Source organism: Anthonomus grandis, chromosome 13, assembly GCF_022605725.1.
Source record: "Anthonomus grandis grandis chromosome 13, icAntGran1.3, whole genome shotgun sequence".
In the NCBI taxonomy this organism is placed as follows: Eukaryota; Metazoa; Arthropoda; class Insecta; order Coleoptera; family Curculionidae; genus Anthonomus; species Anthonomus grandis.
This window is the reverse complement of record NC_065558.1, coordinates 9,421,521-9,440,786: the sequence shown is the minus strand read 5'-3', so window position 1 is coordinate 9,440,786 and position 19,266 is coordinate 9,421,521. Positions and strand designations below refer to the sequence as shown.

Genomic DNA, 19,266 nt, shown 5'->3' with positions numbered 1-19,266 from the left:
ATATAGTTTTAGCTTTTTATATTATATTTCTTGATTTACATGTAAAACTACGTAAGCGTTAACATTTTTGACATATATTGAAACTCATGTAAAAAGTTTGGTGGTAAAGACTTAATAAGTAGGTCAGGTATTTCTAAACAAAAGTCCTAACGCAAAAGTAACACGCCTAAAAAGACGTTATTTGAAGGTAAAGTACCTGACTAAATAAATCAATAATGCACTCCTGATAATGCAATGGGAACCGAATTAGTCATGTCCTAGGCAAGATGGTACTGAACATAATACCACACCCAAAAGATCATCACCAATATGGTATCCACACCTACATAAATGTCGTACGATTAACTCTAAGATTTCGATCGAGGATGAAACGCATTAAAACAGTAAGTAAAGTGACGTTTATACAGGTCTGGAGAACTTAGGTCTTGGGTGCAGAAATCAAATAACTCCCAGTTACGAGTCAACAAGAGAATGATAACGTTTTTTCTACTCTTTCTCTACTTACAACATATCGACCCAAATTGAAGGTAGCGAAGGACTGCATTCCTGGTCCCTTTTCCCAAGGTTTGAGTAAATTTTATACATATTAATAGTATGCTAAATATCAACAAACCAAAAACTTGTACCATTCACTCCATTTTGAGGAATACTTCAACTCCATTCATTGAGTCTTTTCAATATTTTCTGGAATATCTAAATGATTTTTCGATTTTTTGGGTGCCTTATATTGTAAAAAATGCACATGATTAACCTCCTAGATGATTTGTTCCTGATATATGACTTGTAAGTTCTTTCTGGTTCTGAAATCATGGCTCTTCGTAAGAGCTACAAGACATCAAAAATACACCCAGGTATGATTCATGCATATGCATATCATTTTTTTGAAAAGCAGTCCTGTCAATTTTTTTTTCAGATTATAATATATAATATAAATTATTTTTTGTTTTTTTTTAAGATGAGAACTTTTAATTTCCATTGTATGTAATTTCCAAAAACAGACATTTTTTTCCATACGTTTAAAGTTATTTTTCAACATATTTTCCATACACTCAAAGTCATTTATGCAGGTAGACACCTTATTTAATTCTCCAGTGAGCAGAAATCATTTTTTGAAAGAAAGAAAAACGACATAATGAAAGGACAAATCATGTTTGATCGAAGTCTCATCTACTTTCCTGCAATTTCTCGAATATATCTGAAAATTTTAATACAAGATAAACTTAGTCCTCGTGTGAAAATAAAAACAATTACAATAATCCTTTAATGAATCAATAACAGGAAGATGTGTCATGTGTATGTAGACTGAATATTGGATTGGATACATTCATTTAGTGTTTGTTTACTTCATAAAAAAAAAAGCTTTTTTACAAAAACTATAAATTTTTTTCCTTTCAGGTAATTGAAGTGCAATTTATAATTTTTTTTCTAAGTAATTAAAATATTTTCGGTTTCCCAGACATGAGAGTAATTTGTTATTTCTTCCAAATTGTCGATAGCTGAAGTCATTTCTTCCTTTGCTCAAGGCAATTAAAAACAGCTTTCTTTCTCCAGAGAGCACAAGTAGTTACTTATTTCATCCAGGCAGTCTTATATATATTTTCTCTATATAACCTGCTACTTGTTTTTTCAAATCTTTTTTAAATATAAAATTGTCTTGGGTGTTTGTCATTTTGGAGGAGCTTTTCGTTTGAGATTTTAAAAGCTTTCTATAAGTTCTACCAATATCCTTCAATATCACTCACTGAAGTTATGGTGTCGAGTTTATTATTTAAGTATTGTATGTGTTCATTCTGAATGTCTGTATTTTTGAGCAGTTCACAATTTTTTACGCACTAAAATTGATTTTCCCATTTAGTTAGTTTTTCCTAGGAAAATTGAGTACCATTTTGGTACTATTACAGATACCTGAAGTAATTTCCTAATTTCTCCAGAAGACGCATTTTTTTTCAAGAAACTCACTAGTTTTCAATTGAGTGTAACAGTTTTTTATTTAAAATTTTTCAGGTCCTTAATTGCTTTTCGTTTGGCACCTTATCAAATCTAAGGAATAATATTATTTCAAGCAGTCATTTTTCACTTTCTGGAGCTGATACTGAAAAATAGGGAAAATCTCGGTCAAAACAAAATTTAAATTAAGAAAAATAAATCTCTATTTACCATTATAGCTATAATCAAAAAATAATGATATAAAAATAAAAAATTCCTAAATCCCTATTTAATAATGATTGATGATTAGTTACTACTAAAATTCTTTCATATCCTGATGTATATTTAACACCATATAAATCACATAACCACATGAGATGGCTTGAAATGTTTCAATGCGAAAATTTCAATGAACTCATATCAAGTTTCAAAAAATTAAGCACAAATTTATAACTGTTTACTTCATCGCCTTACCTCAGCCTTTCCAGGAGGAACGACCTGTTCAATTTACTATAACCTAAAAATATATATTATCAATGCTTTAATAATATTTATAATTTAAGTACAAAAGTATGTTCACATCCTTATGTCACATATCTCAAATACCGAAGACTATAAGTAAGGGGGAAATCCTTAAATTAATCCTTGGAGTGACATTTACACAATAGGAAAAGATTAAAATCGTATGAACCAATAAATATACTTAATCAATTTCTCCAATTAATCTTATCATTTTGATTTTTTTATCCGCTGACGGGTGGAAATTATTTTGATCAACAAATCGTCATTACCTATAATAGTAGATCCCATCCTTTGTCGCTGAGATGTGGCTACATTATATTTTTGTCATATGTAAGTACTTATTTTCTGTATATACTTGTAGCTATATTAGTTGAATTTACAGTGGCAAGCGCATATATTGTACTAAGTCAAGATATAGCAACCAGCAATGAAGATGTTTTAAAAAACAGCATATTAAAGGCAAATGATGTTACTTTTCCAGACTATTGTAAGAATGACTTGGGAGAAAAAGTTTATGGAACAATTAGATTTAAAACGGACTGCAGGTAAGAGCTCAGTAATTATCTTAAGATGTTGTTTGTGTAGCATAAAAATCAGAAAACACTACTGGCATCTTAAGGAAAATTTCTGGATTTGAATATGAAAATTATCGATTGATTGGCAACGTCGCATTAAGTTTCGTTAATGAAAGTTTGACAGAGATAATATTTTTGACGTTGCCAAGTTGTCGGAGAGAGAATGTATGTTTCAGTCTCATTTCTTGTTAAAGGAAATACCGTTGCAGCGTTGCCAAACAATAAATAGATATCTTTATGCTCTCTTATTTTTATAGTTGGCTTTCAAGTTAAGCAAGTCAAAAAGTAGCTTTACTTGAAACTAACAAATTGTGTACAAAGCCTTAAATCTTAATTGCTAAGTTAGTCAATATACAAAGCACATTCACTATTCTTTTAAGTTGCATATAAAATATTAGAGTGTAAAACTAATTTAGAACACATAAAAATTTAACCAAATAACACAAAAAATATGCGAACAAAATTACAAAAAAAAAAAACATCAAATATACATTCAAACTCAGTAGCCCCGAGATTCGCACAGTAGTGTTTTCTTAATGAGACGGGGAGATGATTAAATAGTTTTTTTTCGTTATAAATTATGGACTTTTTCACTCGATCAGACCTTGGTATAGAATAAAGGTAGCAAAAAATCTATATTATATTATATAGCTGAGTAACATATAGTTTCTCTCTAAATTTTCCGTGAACAAGGCACACAGTCTCTAGAATTAAAATGCAGTACAATGTTAGGACAGAATGATTAAGGAACTGTATGGAAGGAGTGATTAAAGTCTATACGACTGTCGCACAATATAATACTGCGTGAAACAAGTATTCTGAACAGAACCCCCAGAATACCTCAAAATACCATACCTGCCACTGCTAATCCCTCGTCGAATGATATAATACGAACAGCACAGCAAGCAGAAGAGAGTCTCCTGTTTAATTAAATTATTTGACTTTTAGATTTGAAGGAATCACTAGTGTACAGACCCAGAAACTTTGCAGTACATGAATAGAACAATGTTTAATTATTCAAAGATATGTCATCAAAGTCACACTTAAAATTAAGAATATTGGTTTTGAAAATATTGAGCACGAGACAATTAGAATGACACCATTCCTCCACATCCCGCATTTCGCGAACAATTGCACACTTCAACCTTTGAGGATCTCTGTCATGCCAAGTATCGTTGTATCATCTGCAAAAATTGTAAAGTGTCCACTAATATTCAATCGAGGCAAGTCGTTAATGTACATTAGGAATAGCAGGGGACCCAAGACTGATCCCTGTGGGACAGCAAAAGGAATGGTTAATTCAGAAAAATATGAATTATTAAACAAAACCTTCCTCTTGCAATCTTACGATAGGTAAAAGCAAAATAACTTGATGGCGACTTTTCGAAAGCCATAAATTTCCAATTTGCGTAACATGGTCAAATTTTTCACGCAATCGAAAGCTTTCGGTGTATTACAGAATGCCGAAACTACAATATCACCTGTATTAAGCCTCATATACTGCTCACGAAGAAAGCCAAACATAACATCACTTGTGTTTCTACATTTTAGAAAGCCAAGCTGATCCGCAGATCAAGCTCTTTATGCCTATTGAGAAAGATCTTGAATCAAGAATTGGAACAATGTTGGCCCTCTTAAGACATGAAGGAAATAGACCATTTGGAAAATACTTCCTCACTGCATGAGCAAATAAACTACCAAAATTCAGTATAGCCTCATTTTGTATCAACAAAATGACTGAGGAAGAGAATATTTTGGTTGGACCACTCGGTTTTTACCATTCATCAAGAAGAAGAAAATAATTGACATGACCTTTATTTTTTTTCCATTCACAGGGCGAAAGTAACTTTCGACCCTGCCAGCTTATATTTCTTTGATTGGATAAGAAAACATACTCCATATTGTATTTTCTTGTCTTTCATGTAGAAAGTGATACCTTCTATCCATGTATCAACTTTAACTTATACTTTATATTTACAACTTTAACTTTATATTAAGCACTTTCTAAGCTAACTAAAGGTTTTAGATTGCATAACAGACATGAGATCGTAAAAAAATGAAACTCTTAATTACTAGATCGTTCTGGATTCTTCGGTGAATTCTGGAAACTTCTGGAATGTTATTATTGTTGCAGTACCAAACATGTATTTTTTTTTTAGGAAATATGTTCAATGTGGCCACCAAGTTGAACAAATAATGTGGTGCCAATCAGGTCTTTTGTTCAACAACATTAAAAAATGGTGCGATTGGCCCCTTTCGGCGAACTGCATTGACTTCCCCGCCAAAGACAAAACCAAACTAGTCATCCCGGCTCACAGCATATCTTGGTAAATTTATTAAAAAAAAACAAACAACTAAATTATTTATATCTCTATTTATCATTTTTGTACAATAGTTATAATAAAACCACCTTTTAATACTAAAACTAATCAATTTTCTTATCGGAATTCACGATTATCGTTCCCCTAAACTCCTCCGCAGTCTGATCCTTATCTCCCCAGCCCCACAGATGGGTTTTGTCTCCCGTCCGGGCAATTCTTTTCCTAATTACTTCTTCGGATGTTATTTTTAAATCGTAAGCCCATCCGATCTTAGCGCATAACTCTATGAAGTGTTTTGTGGTATTAAATGCAAATGTGCCCAGCTCCGCACACCGGTAGTCCCAAGGGAAGGTGTGGTGGAAGTTGTGCAACCCTTCACCCAATGTTAGGGCGCAAACTGTTAAGCCATCGGTTGGTCTTATGAGCCTGGAATTAACGTTAAAAAAAGTTTTGTTTTTTTTTTAAACGAAATTGGTAGATGTAGATAAGTACGATCCTGTCGTTCATAGTTTGCATGAAACCAGGAGGTTAATAACATGCGCGTGATGATTCAACTCTGTAACTACGCACCCAGCTCCCCAAGGCTCAAACGACAGGTGAGTAATAGGATTTTTTTGACTGCTAGGTATAATAAAACTATTGTGCGAGACCTTAGTGCTTTCACAGTGTAATTATTGTGATACAGTTTATGGTTAGTGTTTGGATTGCCATGATAAAAACTCCAGAACTCTTGTATTTTGCTTCTCAAATTAATTCTGTAGGTCATAGTCTTCCAATGTTATCTAGTGATCCTTTTCGTAAAAATATGACAGCAATTCTAATAAGACATTAGGGAAATTTACAAAGAATATTATTATAAATTTTTAATTAACGTGTAGTTATAATTTATGTATCTATTTGTTTTATATTTGTGTATGGGTCTGGTATGTTTTGTTTTTAAATTATTTTTAGTATTAGAGTATGTATTCTTTTAGCTTGTATAGGTTTAGTACAGGAATATTAGTAGTTCTGTCGTTAGTTTTAAATATTATTCGAAAACATAATCTCAATTGTCCTTTTATACAATATTCCTTTTTTTGAACATCAGAATCTGCAATAATCTGAATTTGTCGGCTTTTTATTTGCATATATTATAGTTTTGTATTTTTCTTATAATTATTTTATGTATTGCATTTGTATTTATTATTATTAATATATAACCTGTATTTTTTTCAGCCTTATTTGGAAACACACTATAAGTGGAAAAAAAACAAAATAATTGCTCCATCTGTCAAAACAATATGACCGAACATGGACAGCCATTTTGTTTTCTACTTGACTGTGTTTACATTCGGCATTTGAAAAGTGTTTTTTCTTTAGTTTTTGGTTGAAAAAAGGAATAAAGTCTCATTTGAGTGTTTTTGTGAACTATTACGATGGTAAAAATAAGATGGTGGCCCTTGTCTCTAATATACGTTATTTGCATTTATTGAACTTTAAATATTGACTTTATTATCTTCTTTATAGATCTTATCATGTGTTATTAAAGAGGAACAGTAGTATTGTTTTGAACCTGTCAAAATAAATGACAAATTTTTATGATACTTATAAAGTGTTTTTTTGCCTTTTCTACATAAGCATTTGGCATCATTCAGAGATGTTGCAAGCAAACAAGCTGCCTATAGTTCCACGGCCATGCTAATTCTAGTCTTCCAATGTTCTAAGTCTAGCGTACTCTCTAAGTCAAGAGGACAACACCGAGCTATATCTGCTGATGGCACAAAATTTTATATGAGCTATCACCCCTCAGAAGTTAATAATCTTAATTACAAAAATTTAGAAAAAATCTATTTCAATGGCTTCTAGCAAATCGCCTATCTTTAATTAATTCAACATCGCATTGTACATGATTCCGTGCCTGAGTCTGGAGCTAAAGGGAATGGGAGAAAATGGAGAATAGAAGCTAAATTCATGGACGTACATCTAGATGCTGGACCAACCTGGGAACAACACCTTGTAAATCTCTCAAAAAAACTATCTCATTATTGAGACATCTGGTCCAGGTAACTTCAATAGTTACACTTGGCATATTATAGCAATTTTCATTCTATTTTAAGTTATGCTATTCTTGCCTAGGGTCATTCGTATCACATTGATAAGGCATTTGGTCAACACAGAAAATGCATCCGTATAATCTACGGTTTTGGCTATAGAGAGGACTATCTAAATTTGTTCATATATTTTAACAGTTTAATCTTAACCTGTCTGTATGTTATGTAGTGTTTGTTGCACGTTAAACAAAATCCCAGTCTATACAACACTCATGAAGATTTGTATACCTACATCACAAGAAACAATAATAATCTCGTACCTGATTTTAGCAAAGATAATACTACTACGAATATACCCGTAGTAGTATTATCTTTGATTTTAGCCATCTGGAAACATTCAAAAATGGCTCAAGATATTCCGCAATAAAACTGTTTAACAGCGAGACATATCCTCAAACCACAATTAATTGTTTATATTACATTATAAAATGCTTAGCTTAGGACTATTTTTATATTTAAGAAATCGCTTGTAATTTATCGTTAGCATTAATATTGTGTCAAAGCCTCGGCTAATACCGTTGCTGTTCATATTTCTGTTCACCTAGTTTTAAGGCCCTTTTGTATCAATAAATGTTTTTTAAAAGTCCGTTCGTCGATATCTGAATTTAACTGGCGCTGCGAACAGGATAGTGCAATTTTACCCTTTATCGGTTTACCGTTGTGTAAAAGTGATTGTCAAATCTTAGTGCACTATCCATCAAGAATCTGAAGACATCGACCAACCCCAAGTACCGCAACCCTTGGTACTGCGACCCTTTTGGAGAAGACCAAGCCGAGAAACTGCTAAGCCGCCTACCGTGTTGTCAGGGACCTAGCTGATCCAAGTGCTGCCTTCCCAAGCATCTCATCTGGACCAGAACGATTCAAGCCACGCCTTTATAGGGACTCCTTTGGTTGTGAACCTCTACTGTGCAAGCTCTATGGGTCATCCCTTGATTGTACTGTAAGTTTTTGTTTGAATTGCCATTATTTAATGTCTAGTCCATATCCCTCGCAAAAATTAAAAAACATATTAATACGAAATAGGGCATCTTTAGGATTAGTAGTCGAAAACGAAAATTCAAATATTTCTAATTTAAATAGTCAAAATATTTCCGATCAAAATAATTTAGATAGCATAAGTAACCTATTAGATAACTTAACTTTAGATTCTAATTTATCTAAACCTAATTTAAATATTAAAATGGAAAACATAAGATTCCACACTTCTCTCTTACCAACCTTCTCTGGAATTCAAAACCATTTGGAAAGTTTTATAATATCCATAGATGAATTTTACCAATTATATTTTACAATTGATGGTATTGATCAAAATAAAGTTGTTTTAGCAGCCATTAAGTCAAAGTTAATTGACAATGCTCGAGACTTTTTACTTTCTAGACCAGATTTAGATTCATGGCCTTCAATTAAAGAGGCCCTAAGGATAAAGTTCGGTGATCCTATCACTTATCAAATTTTACACCAACAATTACAATACTTTAAGATCAATAAAAATGAAAGCATATTACAATTTGTAGATAGACTCAAATCCTTTGTACAAAGAATTTTTTCCAAATTACATTGCGAAGTCTCAGATGTAAATGCGAAATTAATTTTAATTAATCAAATAGAAAAAACTTCGGTTTTAATTCTGACAGCCAATTCGCCTCAGACATTAAAAACGATGTTAATGTTACAACGCCCTAATACACTTGATGATGCGTATACGCATGTAATTAACTATAATATGATTGAATCACAGGTAAATTTTTCAAATCTGTCTAATGTTCATAATAACCAATTTACTAATAATAATAACCATAATTCCTATGTAAAACAAAATAGCTTCCAAAGTCCCGTAAGATTACTACCCCAGAATCAACCCCCCATGACCTTCCCCCAGCAACAATTTCCCAGTCAACCCATACAAATTCGACCTAGACCAGTTCAAAGACATTATCCGACAAATGCTCAAGTTTTTGGAAAACCAAGAAACGTCTTCGCTCCCCAAAATCATAATAAACCAAAATTAGACCCCCCTACTCCAATGTCAATCTCCATAACTGGACCCTCTAGGCAGTATCAACAAAGAATGCCTTTTCGACAACCAAACTTTTTCCAATCATCAGGCCCCCGAAATTTTGTGTCCCAAGAGTTAACTAACATTGAGACCAACGCTAACTCTTATCCCGATGTGCCTTATGTCGAAGATAACCAGTCTGAACATTATACCGATTATTCACCCCAACATTATTCTGAATATTACGAGCCAAACCTTCAATATGAAGAAACCTCTTTCGATCCCACCTTAACGAATCCTAATGACCAAAATCACTACCCCACTTCCGAACAAAATTTCGAAATTGATAATTTCGCAAATTTTCCGAAATCAGGCCCAGATCTACCATCAACTTAAATAACGTAGCACAACAAATTGAGCTCCCATACTTTTATTTACCACAAAAGGACTTGACAATTTTAATTGACTCCGGTGCCTCCGACTCTATCATATCTCCTAAAATTGCAAACAAATATTCCGACAAAATATTTATCGAACCTTTCGAAGTAACCGCATGCAAGAACACTTATAAAGAAACCAAAAATTTAAAAATTTCCTTGCTAGAAGAACTAGGCATAAAAAACGAATTTAAAATGAGAGTACTGAATTGGCATAACGATTTCGATGCTTTAATAGGATCAAAAGATCTTAAAAACTTAAAAGCCTTGCTAGATTATGAAAGCAAAACCCTTAAGTTGGAAAATATAATAATACCCTTCTCTTTGGCCTACAATAAACCCCTCTTGCATCCGATACACAACTTTAACAATAACTTTTTAAAAATACCAGTAAATTTCGAAAATGGTGTCGCTATTTTGCCGTCATTTGACATAAAAAATCATATTATACCTGACAGTTTAGTAAAAGTTGAAAATGGCTTTTGTACTATTCCCAACCCCACGCCTACCGTCCACGTAAATTTTCATCAAAGGATGAAAGTCATCCCTCAAGATCAATTTGATATACTAGACCCATCATACCCAATTTTAGAAAAATTCAACCCTGAAAACATCTTACGTTTCGATCACTTAACCCCTCTCGAAAAATCAAAAATTTTACCTTTATGTCATGAATACAAAGACATAATGTATCACGAAGGATGTGACCTCAGTTTTACCAGTCAAACCAAACATAAAATTCGAACTAAAACAGACAGACCTATTTATGTAAAATCTTTTCGACATCCCCCTCTAATGAATATTGAAATACAATCCCAAATTCAGAAATTACTAGAGAACAAAATAATTCGTCCTTCAATATCTCCGTATTCCGCACCCGTGTGGATAGTCCCAAAAAAGCCCGATGCTTCAGGCATCCAGAAACATAGGATGGTGATAAACTATACATCCCTTAACAACGAGACAATAGAAGAAAAATGGCCTCTTCCCCGAATAGATGAAATTTTAGATAATCTCGGAAAATGCACGTACTTCACGACCCTAGACCTCGCCCAAGGATTCCATCAAATAGAAATGGATCCCGATTCTATTGAAAAAACGGCCTTTACTGTCAACAATGGTCACTATGAATACCTCAGAATGCCCTTCGGCCTCAAAAATGCACCCGCTACGTTCCAACGTATGATGGATGAAGTTTTCCGTGATTACTTATACAAATTTTGCTTTGTCTACATGGATGACATAGTTATTTTTTCTAAATCCCTATCTGAACACATAGACCATATACGTCAGATATTTAAAAAAGTAAGGGAAGTTAATCTTAAAATACAGCCTGATAAGTCAGAATTCCTGAGTAAAGAGGTAGCTTTCCTAGGACACATCATTACCTCCGAGGGAATAAAACCCAATCCTTTAAAAATTGAAGTAATCCAACGTTACCCGATACCAAGAAATCAGAAAGAAATTAAAGCCTTTTTAGGGCTTGTAGGCTACTATCGCCGATTTATCAAAAATTTCGCCAAAATTACCTTTCCTTTAACGAGATGTCTACGGAAAAATACTCAAATTGATATAGAAAATTTAGAGTATAAAAATGCCTTTTCAAAATGCAAAGAACTCATATCCAATTCCCCTATCTTGCAATACCCTGATTTCACAAAACCCTTTAAGCTCACCACCGACGCCTCCAACATAGCCATAGGCAGTGTGCTATCGCAAAATGACCACCCAATTGCGTTCTTTTCCAGAACCCTAAATTCGGCAGAAAAAAACTACTCAACTATAGAGAAAGAACTTCTCGCAATAGTGGACTCGACTAAACATTTTCGTCCATACTTATATGGCCAAAAATTCCTAATTGAAACCGACCATAATCCCCTAGTTTGGCTTTCAAAAATCAGAGAACCCAACTCCCGATTAATTCGTTGGAAAATAAAACTAGAGGAATACAATTTCGAAATTCACTATAAAAAAGGAAAAGAGAATCTAGTAGCAGATGCTCTCTCCCGCATTAATCTTAACACTCTTGAAACAAATGATACCGATTCACAGTCTAATGTCCCAAATGTTGACAATACAGTTGCCAACTTATCCGATTTTGACTTAGCCGACTTTGTCTTTAATGAAAGATACAAAGAAGACGCTCCAGCCCAAAACATCTCAAACCCTGTTAACCCTGTCGCAAACGACGACGATTCTGACGTCACTGCACACTCCAATAATGATACAGAAGGAAAAAATATCCCAATATCAGAATTACCCCTCAATTATGCCTCAAATCGTCTTGTCATCGACTACGGCGATGAATTTAAACACACCTACACTAAACCTTTTAATAAAAACCACCATTTTGTAAAAATTTCAAAAGAAAATCAGGAACAACACATTTTAAAAATTATCAAGGACATAATTAAACCAGATGTTACCTTTACTATATTTATTAAAAATGACGAATTAAAACTCGAGTTTCGAAGACAAGTATTTTCTAATCTAAATACAACCGTAAAACTAGTTTTTGCCAGCACTTACGTCCTTGACGTGACTGACCAGACTCAACAAAAGGAAATTTTAGCCAATTATCACAAAAGTAACCATAACGGTATAACAGAAACATATAACCATATTAAACAAAAATATTATTGGCCTAAACTACGAGATTCGATAACTAATTTTATTAATTCATGTGAAATATGCCTTCAAAATAAATATGAAAGACACCCTTACAAAATCGCTTACGAAGGACCCTTGCTCTCTGAAAAACCATTTAAGACACTTCACCTAGACATTTTCCAGTTTTTAAATTGTCAGTTTTTAACAATAATAGATTCATTCTCAAAATATGCCCAAGCCTATTTTATAACTGATAAAAACGCCCTTACTATTTTAAGCAAACTACGTCATTACTTTTCACATCATAACACCCCCTTAAAAATCGTCACAGACCAGGGTAAGGAATTTCAAAATAATTTATTCAAAGAATTCTGTCAACTTTTCTGTATAGAAGTTCATTACACTACTCCAGGAAATTCTTCCTCCAACAGTCCTGTAGAAAGATTGCATTCCACACTTTTAGAAAAACTAAGAATTCTGAAAATGCAAAATCCCGATGAAACCCCTCAAAATCTCATGACTTCCGCTGTCTTAATCTATAATCAAAGTATTCACTCGACAACAGGTCATTCGCCCTTTTCCATATTATATGGCCCTTACGTAAACGAACCGAACATCGATAACGACCTAACCTTATTTGAGCAATATAATGACAGACGAAAAAAGGAGTTACTACCATTCCACGAACAAATTTATAAAACAGCTTACAACAAGCAAGCTACAAATACTCAAAAACAAAATAAAAACACAGAAAAACCTCCAGAAATACTCCCAGATGATACGGTATATAAGAAAACTACCCTTAGAAATAAAATGAACCCACAGTACGTACCCCTAAAAGTATCCCAAATAGACAAAAATAAAATAACAGGTACCGCTAAGAAAAAACCAATATCTACTCATCTTAGAAAAATCAAAAGACTTAGAAAAAAATCTATACCTTTTCAGCCACCTGATCCCGACCCTGATCCTGGCCCTACTCAATCAAACGAGCCCTTGCCAAGCACTTCAGGTGCACAAACTCCACAATAATGGATATTATATAGAAGAAGTTGCTCCCTCTTTAGTAATAAGTCAATATCATACTACATATATACCCTTTAATATAAGTAGCCTTAAGTATTCGTTATCCCAATTATTTACCAATTTATTAATTATGCAACCCTCTGTAAATAATCAAAATAGTATTTTAATTAAATCACAATTTTATTTGACTTCTAAAGCATTAAATGATACATATGACACTTTCGCAAAGTTAAATGTATTTGACGAAAATAACTTAAATATTATGCAAAATCGAAAAAAACGAGGTTTAATAAACTACCTAGGAAGTGGTATCAAGTTCATTACAGGAAACTTAGATAACAAGGACCTAGAGGTTATTACTCAGAATTTGCAAATATTGAAATTTAATCAGCTTGAGTCTATGCACAAAATCAACGACCTTAGTTCATTCGCAGGAAATATAATGCAAGAGTTTAAAAATAATATTCACACGATTAACGAGAACTCGAAAAACATACGTAATGAAATTTCTAAATCAAATACCCAGTCTAATTTAATGTTAAATCTGCAAAGTCAATATATTCAGATTACCAACTTAAATCAATTTTTAGAAAAAATATTACGTATTTTATCTTTTGGACACCTAGAAACTTTAGATCTCGAAATTTTAACATTAAAACAAATCAATGAAATATGGCAATACTTGAAAGTTCACTATCCTAAAAATGCACTATGGCCAATTAAGCATTTATCGGAATTAACCTTAATCTGTAAAACCGGCCTTTTAATTTTAAATGAAATGGCAATTCTAGCAATTAAGATACCCATATTTGAACAAAATGTATGTAATTTAGAATTAGTTTATCCTGTGCCAAATAATGAATCAAAATTAATTATAAGTCCTAGTAAATACTATTGCAACGAACTATGGTATAGCCAATGCGAAGAAGTCAACTCACAATGGATCTGCTCTGGACCAATTGCCAATGGATGTATTTTACCCAAAAATTGTCAGTATGCTACTGTTCTAAACAATTTTAAGGTACATACCTTAACTTATAGGAATGCACTCCTATTTTGTACAAAAAGCCCTGAAACAATTTATGAAGATTGCTTCCAGTTTCAGAAGATTATACTCCAAGACTGCAACCTTATTCAAAGTCAATGTGACGTAATAATTAATCAACACAAATACTCATTAGCCATCAACAATATTTCAGTCATAATTCCAAAAATTATAAAAGTCCCAAACACCAATAATTCAATCAATCTAGAAATTAGACATCTTCAAGACCCTAAGAAAATCCAAGAAGATATCATCAAACCAATACATTTCCATGACCTAGCACAACATGTTCCAATGCACAATTATGTTCTTACGACAATATCAATCATTCTTTTATGCTGCTTAGCATTGATCATCTACCATTGGCAAAAACAAGGAAGAAAGAAGGCCATCCCTTTGAGAATCCTGCAGAGACTTGTCAACGAGGACGTTGACAGAACTGAGGGTGGAGGAGACATATCCTCAAACCACAATTAATTGTTTATATTACATTATAAAATGCTTAGCTTAGGACTATTTTTATATTTAAGAAATCGCTTGTAATTTATCGTTAGCATTAATATTGTGTCAAAGCCTCGGCTAATACCGTTGCTGTTCATATTTCTGTTCACCTAGTTTTAAGGCCCTTTTGTATCAATAAATGTTTTTTAAAAGTCCGTTCGTCGATATCTGAATTTAACTAGCGTTCCAGCTAGAAGTAAAGCTTTTAACTTTAATCAGTTCAAAGATCAAATCAAAAGGTGTCTTGTGCGTGATGCCTACTTTTCATTTAGGATTTATCTCGGATCTAGTTCGGATTCAATTTTTTGTCGTTTTCAACGTTTTATTTGAACTGTTAATTGCATATTAATAAAATAAGAATAAAATGTGAATTTGACCATAAGAGTAATATACTTTAACGGCCAAATAAACAGCAAACATCTGTCAAAATTGACGATGCACCTACCACTTTCTTGTGATGTAGGAAACAAAAGGGCTGCCTAGGCAATTACTATACTATACCTACTCAAAACTGACAACGATAACGAATAATTAAAGAAAAAGTAATTATTTTTCGTTAACAGTTTAAAATCACTGTTGAGATAAATAAATTAAACCATGTGTGTTCGTTTTCAAATCGTTTACTTCTATAAATAATTTCCAAGAAAATTATTTTACCGAGATTACTTAACAGTTAATTGTAATTGAAGGATGAACGCTTGGACCTATTTTGGATGAATCAAAGATAAACCTTTAGAGAAATAATTCAACACTCACCTGTCATACGGCCGATCGCCATAATAATGAGCAACCGAGTTAATCAATCCATGCATGTGAAGGCATATCAGATACCTCAATATGTTCACACAATAAGCGTTCACAAACGTCTCGTTCCAATAGTACATCGGTATCACAGTTGGTAAAATGAACGTCCCCAACGGCATAAATACCATATAATATTTCTCTTGCCATTTTAAAACAGGATCGTCGTTCAAATCGGATTGGTCGATGGTTTTTCCCTTTTCCAATACTTCCGGTTTCTTCTTTAACATCGCCCACCCCAAATGGGCGAAGAATAGACCGCGGCGTGGGTCATGCGGATCCGCATCTGTGTCGCTGAACTTGTGATGGGTCCGGTGATCTCTTGCCCAGTGAATTATCGGATTCTAAAAATTTTTTAGTTGGTACACGTTATTTATATTTAAAAGAAAATATTAAAATTGACAAGAATAATCTCTAAGCAAAGCCAGGAAGCACGTTCTAGTATAGAGGAAATGAAAAAAATTAAAAGATATCGAACATCTATAGTATAGGTCTTAGAGTCCTGAGGTACTGAAACTAAATCAAAGATACAGCATCAAATTTATCCAGATTAGTCATTAGTTAGAGTTGATCATGTGAGGTTTTATGGAAAGGGCAAATATTTAGAGATTATCAAATATAATTCTTTTCGCCATTGAAGCTGACATAAATGATTCCGCTCAATATCATTCTCTTCAAGCAAAACAGTCTGTAGAGGACGAGATTAAACACTTTGATCAATAACATATTGTATGTATATTCTTTGGCAGTAAGCGTAAAAAAATTAATAAATGGAACAAGTATGAGACAAGATTCATTAATTAAAGTAACTAAATCACAAACTATCTATGAAAGTCTGGATAGACGTTGCTATGGGAAATCTACGACCGTACATCGACGTCACAAAAATGTATGAATCTCTGGGAAATACGCGTTAGATTATACTGCAAGGTTTTTACGCGTTAACTGGATGTGATTTTAATTCAAAATTTAGGAAACATCGACTTAGTAAACCTGGCTTTATGCGAAACTAAATAAATTATTTAAAATTTAGATGAATTCATTTATCACTTTTAAAATAAATGTGAAGAACGCCAAAGAGGTTAACGAACCACGATTCGCTATGTTTACAAAAATAATGACTATGCTCCAACGTCAACGCATAGAGACGTTCTATGATGATATTAAAATGGCAAAAGCGAGTTCTCCTTGGGACAACATAGAATAGGGGAGAGAAATGAAAAAGGAAATATTAAAGTTGCTTCTGGAACATGGTCTGTACGCTATGAATACTGTCTTTATGAAAGCCGAACACGGAAAATAGACATGGAACTGCCCTGGCGGAAATACAAAAAACGAGATCAATTATTTCGTCACCAACAAAAAGCGACTTGTACAAGATATTACGGTACTAAATCGGCTGAATGTAGGTAATGGCAATTGAATGATCATGGAAATAATAAGAATGAACATCAGGAGATAAAGGACAACGTTTTTACTATGACGAAAATAGTAGTGTGAATACCAAGGAACCACAAACGAGCACCTGGTAATGTAGGTAAAATGGATATAGAAACACTGCATTCCTCCATAAGAGATTCGATGGAAATAGTCAAGAGCACTATTCAAGAGTAAATAACCAAAGATGAAAAATTATCAACAATTTTAAAACTTCTTATGAAACAGACGCGATAAATGTTACAGAAATACCTGAAAAACCAAAACCAGTTGAGACAAATAAATACAGTCATATCCAAGGCAGTTCGAAGCGATGTAAGGGATTATAACAGTGAATGGAAAACAACGAGGGCAATTGAAGAGAATAAAAATATGAAAATACTCAAGAAAAAAGTCTCAAAAGGAAAAACAGAGATTAATAAACTGGAGAATAGACACGGGGCAGCCGCCACAGATAGAAAAGAAATACTGGATCTTAGAAGACTTTTATTTAAACCTGTACAGTAAAACATAGTCTTTTACTCTTTACTTTAAGAAAATGATCTCCAGACAATCCCTCATATCTTTTATAATCAGCGATCAAAAGAGCTACCGGAAATAATTACTAGGAAGTTAAGAAATCACTATCAGAGATGTGGAACGTAAAGTTCCTGGTGAAGATGGTATTGTGATCGAGGGAATCAAGAAAAAAGTAGAGATATTACTGAAGGTAATAACAGTCTTATTTAATAAATATCTCTTAGAAGCAATAGCTCCGACAGAATGAGGAAGTTGCGTTGAGCTGGACATGTAGCAAGAATGTGACATAAAAAACAAAGAATTATAGAATGGCGACCCAGAGAATAAGTTTTCAGAAACCAGGGACGACCACCAACCAGATGGATAGATGATGTGAAACGAATCTCGACAAACTGGATTGAAAAACAGCAAGACCGATTATTGAGAGAGGCCTATGTTCACCAATAGACGAGAAAGTCAGTGATGGTGATGATGATGGCATAATATGGTCAGACATATCAACATAAATTACTCTAACATAGATGGGAAAGTACCCAACCGATATGTATCTTGATTCTCCGTTGCGGCCCACTACTATTAAAATCACGCCAGAATATTTGACATCTACGCGAGTTAGAATATTTAATTAGCGATATTAAATGTAAATTTTTTCATATTGCCTACATTTTGGTTTGGATCTGACTTGTGACGCAATACTCCGGAATTGTAATAAATCCCTTGATATTAATAAAAAAAACTATAAACAGATTTATAGCAAGTGTAATTTCAATGCGTTAGTTTAAACACCTTTCTCCTTACCTCATATAAAAGAAAATTGAAACAGACCAGCATAAGCCTTAAGGGCCATCTTGCTTTGTACGAACGGTGAGACCAAAGGCGGTGGGCACCTGCCGAAAGACTTAGAAATCCCAGCAGACCAATAACATAATCTAAAAAAAATATGATAAATAAAAATATAATAATCCTACTTAAATATAGCCAACTTACCGAATATTATTGTGTTAAGTTTTACAGCCCCAATAAGAACCCTTATCAAACCAACAAACCCGATGGGATGAAAGCCAATTAGCAGAACGATATTTTTCCAAACAAGCAGTTTTTTATTTTGACGATAGTAATTAATTATATCGGTAATCATTGTTGATCGAAATGACAAAAATGTATCGCGAAAATTATAAATTGCAGTTTTTATTACTTCAGGTTTTCAGGAAGTTATTAATTTTTATGTATATTAAGTTCAAACAATGCCTATTTATCAATTGAAATTTTGTTTACTTTAAAGTACGAGTTGATGCATAATTGGATACCAGATATTTATTGGATCTTAGTGATTCACAAAAACTAATTGTATTTACAAATTAGAAGAAGAAGCTTTTAAAGGTTGAAAATAATTTTAAAGATTTATTATTGTTGCACATGCAATTATTTTTCTTTTATGTATCGATCAGTCTCCTTTA

General features: G+C 33.2%; 2 protein-coding genes across 2 annotated transcripts; one reads left to right on the top strand and one right to left on the bottom strand.

The window, feature by feature from the left end:
* Window positions 1–2,617: 2,617 nt before the first annotated feature.
* LOC126743806 (uncharacterized) lies at window positions 2,618–5,448 on the top strand. Its single transcript, XM_050451030.1, has 3 exons — window positions 2,618–2,778; window positions 2,831–2,993; window positions 5,183–5,448. The coding sequence occupies exons 1-3, from the start codon at window positions 2,751–2,753 to the stop codon at window positions 5,352–5,354; spliced, it is 363 nt and encodes a 120-aa protein (XP_050306987.1). The 5' UTR covers window positions 2,618–2,750; the 3' UTR covers window positions 5,355–5,448.
* Window positions 5,379–18,974, bottom strand: LOC126743805 (acyl-CoA Delta-9 desaturase-like). Its single transcript, XM_050451029.1, has 4 exons — window positions 18,797–18,974; window positions 18,608–18,738; window positions 15,809–16,197; window positions 5,379–5,770 (listed from the first exon to the last, which is right to left on the bottom strand). Exons 1-4 carry the CDS (start codon window positions 18,945–18,947, stop codon window positions 5,449–5,451), a joined length of 993 nt encoding a protein of 330 aa, XP_050306986.1. The 5' UTR covers window positions 18,948–18,974; the 3' UTR covers window positions 5,379–5,448.
* Window positions 18,975–19,266: the final 292 nt, after the last annotated feature.